We start from the raw sequence: 10,655 nt of genomic DNA, 5'->3' as shown, positions 1-10,655 counted from the left end.
TGCTGTTATTCCGACCAAAATGGATAACCTCACATTTGTCAACGTTGTATTCCATCTGCCAGACCCTAGCCCATTCACTTAGCCTGCTCAATCCCGCCCCCATCTCCTCGTGGAACAAACCAACCCCAGGAAGCGGGCGGCGGGAACGCGGAGAGCAGAATCGTACCCGGGGCCGCAGCCCCGCCAACCACCCGGACCCCTCCCCCATTTAGACACTCGCTCCCGTAATAAATGCCGGGGCTCCGTTTGCCGCCCCAGATCCCTCTGCGTGCGGCGCAGTTCCGAAGCCCTTCGCTCCCTTCCGATCGCGCTCGCTCGTCCGGGACCCGGAACGCAAGGCCGGGAAGTTGGGGGGGTGGGGTGGTGAAACGGGGGGATTCGAAACGCCTGACGATGACTGACCCCCCCCCCCCCGACTTTGTCTTTTGCCTCCACAGTGCCCGACCACCACGTGCAAGCGAGAGAACGGGGGGTGCACCAACCTGTGCCTGCTGGCCCCCGAGGGGGTTACAGCTGTGCCTGTCCCACCAACTTTCTACCTCGCAGCGGACAGCAAGACCTGGGCCTGTCCAACTGTACGGCCAGTCAGGTAGGCCAGAGAGTCAACGGCAAGCGGGGGGAGGCAGCGGGCAGTGGCTGCGGGGTCCGGTTGGGGCTAAAAGAAAGGGAACGGGTATTTACGTAGATTCCCAGCGTGCGCTCCCCTCAGCCACTGACCCTCCACACAGTGCGGAGCTCCCTCGGCACTGACCCTCCCACAGTGCGGCGCTCCCTCAGCACTGACCCTCCCACAGTGCGGCGCTCCCTCAGCACTGACCCTCCCACAGTGCGGCGCTCCCTCAGCAATGACCCTCCCACAGTGCGGAGCTCCCTCAGCACCGACCCTCCCACAGTGCGGCGCTCCCTCAGCGCTGACCCTCCCACAGTGCGGCGCTCCCTCAGCACTGACCCTCCCACAGTGCGGCGCTCCCTCAGCAATGACCCTCCCACAGTGCGGCGCTCCTCAGCGCTGACCCTCCCGCAGTGCGGAGCTCCCTCAGCACCGACCCTCACACAGTGCGGCGCTCCCTCAGCACTGACCCTCCCACAGTGCGGCGCTCCCTCAGCACTGACCCTCCCCACAGTGCGGAGCTCCCTCAGCACCGACCCTCCCACAGTGCGGCGTTCCCTCAGCACTGACCCCTCCCACAGTGCGGCGCTCCCTCAGCACTGACCCTCCCACAGTGCGGAGCTCCCTCACCACTGACCCTCCCACAGTGCGGAGCTCCCTCAGCACTGACCCTCCCGCAGTGCGGCGCTCCCTCAGCACTGACCCTCCCGCAGTGCGGCGCTCCCTCAGCACTGACCCTCCCACAGTGCGGCGCTCCCTCAGCACTGACCCTCCCACAGTGCGGCGCTCCCTCAGCACTGGACCCTCCCGCAGTGCGGCGCTCCCTCAGCACTGACCCTCCCGCAAGTGCGGAGCTCCCTCAGCACTGACCCTCCCGCAGTGCAGCGCTCCCTCAGCACTGACCCTCCCCACAGTGCGGCGCTCCCTCAGCACTGACCCTCCCACAGTGCGGTGCTCTCTCAGCACTGACCCTCCCACAGTGCGGCGCTCCCCTCAGCACTGACCCTACCCACAGTGCGGAGCTCCCTCAGCAACCGACCCTCCCACAGTGCGGCGCTCCCTCAGCACTGACCCTCCCGCAGTGCGGAGCTCCCTCAGCACTGACCCTCCCGCAGTGCAGCGCTCCCTCAGCACTGGACCCTCCCACAGTGCGGAGCTCTCTCAGCACTGACCCTCCCACAGTGCGGAGCTCCCTCAGCACTGACCCTCCCACAGTGCGGTGCTCCCTCAGCACTGACCCTCCCATAGTGCGGAGCTCCCTCAGAACTGACCCCTCCCACAGTGCGGTGCTTCCCTCAGCACTGACCCTCCCAACAGTGCGGCGCTCCCTCAGCACTGACCCTCCCACAGTGCGGAGCTCCCTCAGCACTGACCCTCCCACAGTGCGGAGCTCCCCTCAGCACTGACCCTCCCACAGTGCGGCGCTCCCTCAGCACTGACCCTCCCACAGTGCGGCGCTCCCCTCAGCACTGACCCTCCCACAGTGCGGCGCTCCCTCAGCACTGACCCTCCACAGTGCGGAGCTCCCTCAGCACTGACCGCCTCCCACAGTGCGGAGCTCCCTCAGCACCGACCCTCCCACAGTGCGGAGCTCCCTCAGCACTGACCCACAGTGCGGAGCTCCCTCAGCACTGACCCTCCCACAGTGCGGAGCTCCCTCAGCACTGACCCTCCCACAGTGCGGGAGCTCCCTCAGCACTGACCCTCCCACAGTGCGGAGCTCCCTCAGCACTGACCCTCCCACAGTGCGGAGCTCCCTCAGCACTGACCCTCCCACAGTGCGGAGCTCCCTCAGCACTGACCCTCCCACAGTGCGCGGCGCTCCCTCAGCACTGACCCTCCCACAGTGCGGAGCTCCCTCAGCACTGACCCTCCCACAGTGCGGCGCTCCCTCAGCACCGACCTCCCCACAGTGCGGCACTCTCTCAGCACTGACCCCTCCCACAGTGCGGCGCTCCCTCAGCACTGACCCTCCCACAGTGCGGAGCTCCCTCAGCACCCGACCCTCCCACAGTGCGGAGCTCCCTCAGCACTGACCCTCCCACAGTGCGGCGCTACTCCAGCACCGACCCTCCCACAGTGCGGCCCTCCCCTCAGGGTTGCGAGTTTTCTTGCTTTGTACATTATTAATCTGTTGCTGTTGCCTTCATAGTTTGTCTCGTAAGAATGACAAGTGCATCCCCTTCTGGTGGAAGTGTGATCACTGAGGACGACTGTGGTGATCGTTCCGATGAGCCGGAGGATTGCCGTGAGTATGCGCTGTCCCCATCAAACACTCCCCAGGACAGGTACAGCACGGGGTTAGATTACAGAGTAAAGCTCCCTCTACACTGTCCCCATCAAACACTCCCAGGACAGGTACAGCACGGGGTTAGATTACAGAGTAAAGCTCCTCTACACTGTCCCCATCAAACACTCCCAGGACAGGTACAGCAGGGGGTTAGATACAGAGTAAAGCTCCGCTACACTGTCCCCATCAAAACTCCCAGGACAGGGTACAGCACGGGGTTAGATACAGAGTAAAGCTCCCTCCACACTGTCCCATCAAACACTCCCAGGACAGGTACAGCACGGGGTTAGATACAGAGTAAAGCTCCCCTCTACACTGTCCCCATCAAAACTCCCAGGACAGGTACAGCACGGGGTTAGATACAGAGTAAAGCTCCCTCCACACTGTCCCCATCAAACACTCCCAGGACAGGTACAGCACGGGGTTAGATACAGAGTAAAGCTCCCTCTACACTGTCGCCATCAAACACTCCCAGGACAGGTACAGCACGGGGTTAGATACAGATTAAAGCTCCCTCTACACTGTCCCATCAAACACTCCCAGGACAGGTACAGCACGGGGTTAGATACAGAGTAAAGCACCCTCTACACTGTCCCCATCAAACACTCCCAGGACAGGTACAGCACGGGGTTAGATACAGAGTAAAGCTCCCTCTACACTGTCCCCATCAAACACTCCCAGGACAGGTCCAGCACGGGGTTAGATACAGAGTAAAGCTCCCTCTACACTGTCGCCATCAAACACTCCCAGGACAGGTACAGCACGGGTTTAGATACAGAGTAAAGCTCCCTCTACACTGTCCCCATCAAACACTCCCAGGGCAGGTACAGCACGGGGTTAGATACAGAGTAAAGCTCCCTCCAACACTGTCCCCATCAAACACTCCCAGGACAGGTACAGCACGGGGTTAGATACAGAGTAAAGCTCCCTCTACACTGTCCCCATCAAACACTCCCAGGACAGGTACAGCACGGGGTTAGATACAGATTAAAGCTCCCTTCTACACTGGTCCCCATCAAACACTCCCAGGACAGGTACAGCACGGGGTTTGATACAGGAGTAAAGCTCCCTCTACACTGTCCCCATCAAACACTCCCAGGACAGGTCCAGCACGGGGTTAGATACAGAGTAAAGCGCCCTCTACACTGTCCCCAATCTAACACTCCCAGGACAGGTACAGCAGGGGGTTAGATACAGAGTAAAGCTCCCGCTACACTGTCCCCATCAAAACTCCCAGGACAGGTACAGCACGGGGTTAGATACAGAGTAAAGCTCCCTCTACACTGTCCCCATCAAACACTCCCAGGACAGGTACAGCACGGGAGTTAGATACAGAGTAAAGCTCCCTCTGCACTCTCCCCATCAAACACTCCAGGACAGGTACAGCACGGGTTAGATACAGAGTAAAGCTCCCTCTACACTGTCCCCATCAAACACTCCAGGACAGGTACAGCACGGGGTTAGATACAGAGTAAAGCTCCCTCTACACTGTCCCCATCAAACACTCCAGGACAGGTACAGCACGGGGTTAGATACAGAGTAAAGCTCCTCTACACTGTCCCCATCAAACACTCCCAGGGCAGGTACAGCACGGAGTTAGATACAGAGTAAAGCTCCCTCTACTCTGTTCCCCATCAAACACTCACAGGACAGGTACAGCACGGGGGTTAGATGCAGAGTAAAGCTCCCTCTGCACTGTCCCCATCAAACACTCCCAGGACAGGTAGAGCACGGGGTTAGATACAGAGTAAAGCTCCCTCTACACTGCCCCCATCAAACACTCCCAGGACAGGTAGAGCACGGGGTTAGATACAGAGTAAAGCTCCCTCTACACTGTCCCCATCAAACACTCCCCAGGACAGGTACAGCACGGGGTTAGATACAGAGTAAAGCTCCCTCTACACTGTCCCCTCAAACTCAAACACTCCCAGGACAGATACAGCACGGGGTTAGATACAGAGTAAAGCTCCCTCTACACTGTCCCCATCAAACACTCCCAGGGACAGGTACAGCAGGGGGTTAAATACAGAGTAAAGCTCCCGCTACACTGTCCCCATCAAAACTCCAGGACAGGTACAGCACGGGGTTAGATACAGAGTAAAGCTCCCTCTACACTGTCCCCATCAAACACTCCCAGGGGCAGGTACAGCACGGGGTTAGATACAGAGTAAAGCTCCCTCCACACTGTCCCCATCAAACACTCCCAGGACAGGTACAGCACGGGGTTAGATACAGAGTAAAGCTCCCTCTACACTGTCCCCATCAAACACTCCCAGGACAGGTACAGCACGGGGTTAGATACAGATTAAAGCTCCCTCTACACTGTCCCCATCAAACACTCCCAGGACAGGTACAGGCACGGGGTTTGATACAGAGTAAAGCTCCCTCTACACTGTCCCCATCAAACACTCCCAGGACAGGTCCAGCACGGGGTTAGATACAGAGTAAAGCGCCCTCTACACTGTCCCCATCAAACACTCCCAGGACAGGTACAGCAGGGGGTTAGATACAGAGTAAAGCTCCCGCTACACTGTCCCATCAAAACTCCCAGGACAGGTACAGCACGGGGTTAGATACAGTGTAAAGCTCCCTCTACACTGTCCCCATCAAACACTCCCAGGACAGGTACAGCACGGGGTTAGATACAGAGTAAAGCTCCCTCTGCACTCTCCCCATCAAACACTCCCAGGACAGGTACAGCACGGGGTTAGATACAGAGTAAAGCTCCCTCTACACTGTCCCCATCAAACACTCCCAGGACAGGTACAGCACGGGGTTAGATACAGAGTAAAGCTCCTCTACACTGTCCCCATCAAACACTCCCAGGACAGGTACAGCACGGGTTAGATACAGAGTAAAGCTCCCTCTACACTGTCCCCATCAAACACTCCCAGGGCAGGTACAGCACGGAGTTAGATACAGAGTAAAGCTCCCTCTACTCTGTCCCCATCAAACACTCACAGGACAGGTACAGCACGGGTTAGATGCAGAGTAAAGCTCCCTCTGCACTGTCCCATCAAACACTCCCAGACAGGTACAGCACGGGGTTAGATACAGAGTAAAGCTCCCTCTGCACTGTCCCCATCAAACACTCCAGGACAGGTACAGCACGGGGTTAGATGCAGAGTAAAGCTCCCTCTGCACCTGTCCCCCATCAAACACTCCCAGGACAGGTACAGCACGGGGTTAGATACAGAGTAAAGCTCCCTTTACACTGTCCCCATCAAACACTCCCAGGACAGGTAGAGCACGGGGTTAGATACAGAGTAAAGCTCCCTCTACACTGTCCCCATCAAACACTCCCAGGACAGGTACAGCACGGGGTTAGATAGAGAGTAAAGCTCCCTCTACACTGTCCCCATCAAACACTCCCAGGACAGGTACAGCACGGGGTTAGATACAGAGTAAAGCTCCCTCAACACTGTCCCCATCAAACCCTCCCAGGACAGGTACAGCACGGGGTTAGATACAGAGTAAAGCTCGGGTTAGATACAGAGTAAAGCTCCCTCTACACTGTCCCCATCAAACCCTCCCAGGACAGGTACAGCACGGGGTTAGATACAGAGTAAAGCTCCCTTTACACTGTCCCCATCAAACACTCCCAGGACAGGTACAGCACGGGGTTAGATACAGAGTAAAGCTCCCTCTACACTGTCCCCATCAAACACTCCCAGGACAGGTACAGCACGGGGTTAGATACAGAGTAAAGCTCCCTCTACACTGTCCCCATCAAACACTCCCAGGACAGGTACAGCACGGGGTTAGATACAGAGTAAAGCTCCCTCTACACTGTCCCCATCAAACACTCCCAGGACAGGTACAGCACGGGGTTAGATAGAGAGTAAAGCTCCCTCTACACTGTCCCCATCAAACACTCCCAGGACAAAAGCTCCCTCTACACTGTCCCCATCAAACACTCCCAGGACAGGTACAGCACGGGGTTAGATAGAGAGTAAAGCTCCCTCTACACTGTCCCCATCAAACACTCCCAGGACAGGTACAGCACGGGGTTAGATAGAGAGTAAAGCTCCCTCTACACTGTCCCCATCAAACACTCCCAGGACAGGTACAGCACGGGGTTAGATAGAGAGTAAAGCGCCCTCTACACTGTCCCCATCAAACACTCCCAGGACAGGTACAGCACGGGGTTAGATACAGAGTAAATGTATCGTGTGGTCTCGGGATGTGACGGCTCCGTCTCTCTCTCGTTGTACAGCTGAGTTTAAATGCCGCCCGGGTCAGTTCCAGTGTGGGACCGGACACTGCACGAATCCAGCCTTCATCTGTGATGGCGACAATGATTGTCAAGACAGCTCTGATGAAGCTAATTGTGGTTAGTGTTTAACCTTCCTGTTCGAACGAGGCTGTGTCTGTGTCCCGTTTCCCTGTTACTGTGCAAAACGTTCACTCCTTCAACCGGTCTCTCTCTCTCTCTCCCATTCGCTCTCTCTCTCTGCCTCTCTCTCCCATTCTCTCGCGCTCTGTCTCTCGCGCTCTGTCTCTCGCGCTCTGTCTCTCGCGCTCTGTCTCTCGCTCTCTGTCTCTCGCTCTCTGTCTCTCGCTCTCTGTCTCTCGCTCTCTGTCTCTCGCTCTCTGTCTCTCGCTCTCTGTCTCTCGCTCTCTGTCTCTCGCTCTCTGTCTCTCGCTCTCTGTCTCTCGCTCTCTGTCTCTCGCTCTCTGTCTCTCGCTCTCTGTCTCTCGCTCTCTGTCTCTCGCTCGCTGTCTCTCGCTCGCTGTCTCTCGCTCTCTCTCTCTCGCTCTCTCTCTCTCGCTCTCTCTCTCTCGCTCTCTCTCTCTCGCTCTCTCTCTCTCGCTCTCTCTCTCTCGCTCTCTCTCTCTCGCTCTCTCTCTCTCGCTCTCTCTCTCTCTCTCTCTCCCATTCGCTCTCTCTCACTGCCTCTCTCTCCCATTCTCTCGCTCTGTCTTTCGCTCTCTGTCTCTCGCTCTCTGTCTCTCTCTCTCTCTCTCCCATTCGCTCGCTCTCTCTGCCTCTCTCTCCCATTCTCTCGCTCTGTCTCTCGCGCTCTGTCTCTCGCGCTCTGTCTCTCGCGCTCTGTCTCTCGCGCTCTGTCTCTCGCGCTCTGTCTCTCGCGCTCTGTCTCTCGCGCTCTGTCTCTCGCGCTCTGTCTCTCGCGCTCTGTCTCTCGCGCTCTGTCTCTCGCGCTCTGTCTCTCGCGCTCTGTCTCTCGCGCTCTGTCTCTCGCGCTCTGTCTCTCGCGCTCTGTCTCTCGCGCTCTGTCTCTCGCGCTCTGTCTCTCGCGCTCTGTCTCTCGCGCTCTGTCTCTCGCGCTCTGTCTCTCGCGCTCTGTCTCTCGCGCTCTGTCTCTCGCGCTCTGTCTCTCGCGCTCTGTCTCTCGCGCTCTGTCTCTCGCGCTCTGTCTCTCGCGCTCTGTCTCTCGCGCTCTGTCTCTCGCGCTCTGTCTCTCGCGCTCTGTCTCTCGCGCTCTGTCTCTCGCGCTCTGTCTCTCGCGCTCTGTCTCTCGCGCTCTGTCTCTCGCGCTCTGTCTCTCGCGCTCTGTCTCTCGCGCTCTGTCTCTCGCGCTCTGTCTCTCGCGCTCTGTCTCTCGCGCTCTGTCTCTCGCGCTCTGTCTCTCGCGCTCTGTCTCTCGCGCTCTGTCTCTCGCGCTCTGTCTCTCGCGCTCTGTCTCTCGCGCTCTGTCTCTCGCGCTCTGTCTCTCGCGCTCTGTCTCTCGCGCTCTGTCTCTCGCGCTCTGTCTCTCGCGCTCTGTCTCTCGCGCTCTGTCTCTCGCGCTCTGTCTCTCGCGCTCTGTCTCTCGCGCTCTGTCTCTCGCGCTCTGTCTCTCGCGCTCTGTCTCTCGCGCTCTGTCTCTCGCGCTCTGTCTCTCGCTCTCTGTCTCTCGCTCTCTGTCTCTCGCTCTCTGTCTCTCGCTCTCTGTCTCTCGCTCTCTGTCTCTCTCCCATTCGCTCGCTCTCTCTGCCTCTCTCTCCCATTCTCTCGCTCTCTGTCTCTCGCGCTCTGTCTCTCGCGCTCTGTCTCTCGCTCTCTGTCTCTCGCTCTCTGTCTCTCGCTCTCTGTCTCTCGCTCTCTGTCTCTCGCTCTCTGTCTCTCGCTCTCTGTCTCTCGCTCTCTGTCTCTCGCTCTCTGTCTCTCGCTCTCTGTCTCTCGCTCTCTGTCTCTCGCTCTCTGTCTCTCGCTCTCTGTCTCTCGCTCTCTGTCTCTCGCTCTCTGTCTCTCGCTCTCTGTCTCTCGCTCTCTGCCTCTCGCTCTCTGCCTCTCGCTCTCTGCCTCTCGCTCTCTGCCTCTCGCTCTCTGCCTCTCGCTCTCTGCCTCTCGCTCTCTGCCTCTCGCTCTCTGTCTCTCGCTCTCTGTCTCTCTCTCTCTGTCTCTCTCTCTCTCTCCCATTCGCTCGCTCTCTCTGCCTCTCTCTCCCATTCTCTCGCTCTGTCTCTCGCTCTCTGTCTCTCGCTCTCTGTCTCTCGCTCTCTGTCTCTCGCTCTCTGTCTCTCTCTCTCTCTCTCTCTCTCTCTCCCATTTTCTCGCTCTCTGTCTCTCGCTCTGTCTCTCTCTCCCATTCTCTCGCTCTGTCTCTCGCTCTCTGTCTCTCGCTCTGTCTCTCTCTCCCATTCTCTCGCTCTGTCTCTCGCTCTGTCTCTCGCTCTGTCTCTCGCTCTGTCTCTCGCTCTGTCTCTCGCTCTGTCTCTCGCTCTGTCTCTCGCTCTGTCTCTCGCTCTGTCTCTCGCTCTGTCTCTCGCTCTGTCTCTCTCGCTCTGTCTCTCGCGCTCTGTCTCTCGCGCTCTGTCTCTCGCGCTCTGTCTCTCGCGCTCTGTCTCTCGCGCTCTGTCTCTCGCGCTCTGTCTCTCGCGCTCTGTCTCTCGCGCTCTGCCTCTCGCGCTCTGCCTCTCGCGCTCTGCCTCTCGCGCTCTGCCTCTCGCGCTCTGCCTCTCGCGCTCTGCCTCTCGCGCTCTGCCTCTCGCGCTCTGTCTCTCGCGCTCTGTCTCTCGCGCTGTCTCTCGCGCTCTGTCTCTCGCGCTCTGTCTCTCGCGCTCTGCCTCTCGCGCTCTGCCTCTCGCGCTCTGCCTCTCGCGCTCTGCCTCTCGCGCTCTGCCTCTCGCGCTCTGCCTCTCGCTCTCTCTCTCTCGCTCTCTCTCTCTCTCTCTCCCTCTCTCTCTCTCCCTCGCTCTCTGTCTCTCGCTCTCTGTCTCTCGCTCTCTGTCTCTCGTTCTCTGTCTCTCGTTCTCTGTCTCTCGCTCTCTGTCTCTCGCTCTCTGTCTCTCGCTCTCTGTCTCTCGCTCTCTGTCTCTCGCTCTCTGTCTCTCGCTCTCTGTCTCTCGCTCTCTGTCTCTCTCTCTCTCCCATTCGCTTGCTCCCATTGCCTCTCTCTCCCATTCTCTCGCTCTCTGTCTCTCGCTCTGTCTCTCTCTCCCATTCTCTCGCTCTGTCTCTCGCTCTCTGTCTCTCGCTCTGTCTCTCTCTCCCATTCTCTCGCTCTGTCTCTCGCGCTCTGTCTCTCGCGCTCTGTCTCTCGCGCTCTGTCTCTCGCGCTCTGTCTCTCGCGCTCTGTCTCTCGCGCTCTGTCTCTCGCGCTCTGTCTCTCGCGCTCTGTCTCTCGCGCTCTGTCTCTCGCGCTCTGTCTCTCGCGCTCTGTCTCTCGCGCTCTGTCTCTCGCGCTCTGCCTCTCGCGCTCTGCCTCTCGCGCTCTGCCTCTCGCGCTCTGCCTCTCGCGCTCTGCCTCTCGCGCTCTGCCTCTCGCGCTCTGCCTCTCGCGCTCTGCCTCTCGCGCTCTGCGTCTCGCG

At 58.7% G+C, this 10,655-nt stretch overlaps 1 protein-coding gene across 1 annotated transcript in view; it reads left to right on the top strand.

Moving 5' to 3' along the window:
* Positions 1-2,776: 2,776 nt before the first annotated feature.
* LOC140407246 (low-density lipoprotein receptor-related protein 1-like) overlaps positions 2,777-10,655 on the top strand; it is a gene marked incomplete at its 3' end in the record, with an annotated part of 31,538 nt that continues 23,659 nt past the window's right edge. Inside the window, exons 1-2 of the mRNA XM_072494878.1 lie at positions 2,777-2,858; positions 7,117-7,233. Coding sequence (XP_072350979.1) covers positions 2,777-2,858; positions 7,117-7,233 — 199 coding nt within the window. The remainder of the gene's footprint in view (positions 2,859-7,116; positions 7,234-10,655) is intronic.

Source organism: Scyliorhinus torazame, unplaced genomic scaffold (genome assembly GCF_047496885.1).
Source record: "Scyliorhinus torazame isolate Kashiwa2021f unplaced genomic scaffold, sScyTor2.1 scaffold_1372, whole genome shotgun sequence".
Taxonomy (NCBI): Eukaryota; Metazoa; Chordata; class Chondrichthyes; order Carcharhiniformes; family Scyliorhinidae; genus Scyliorhinus; species Scyliorhinus torazame.
Note: the sequence above shows the minus strand (reverse complement) of the source record. Positions and strands in the feature narration are given on the sequence as shown.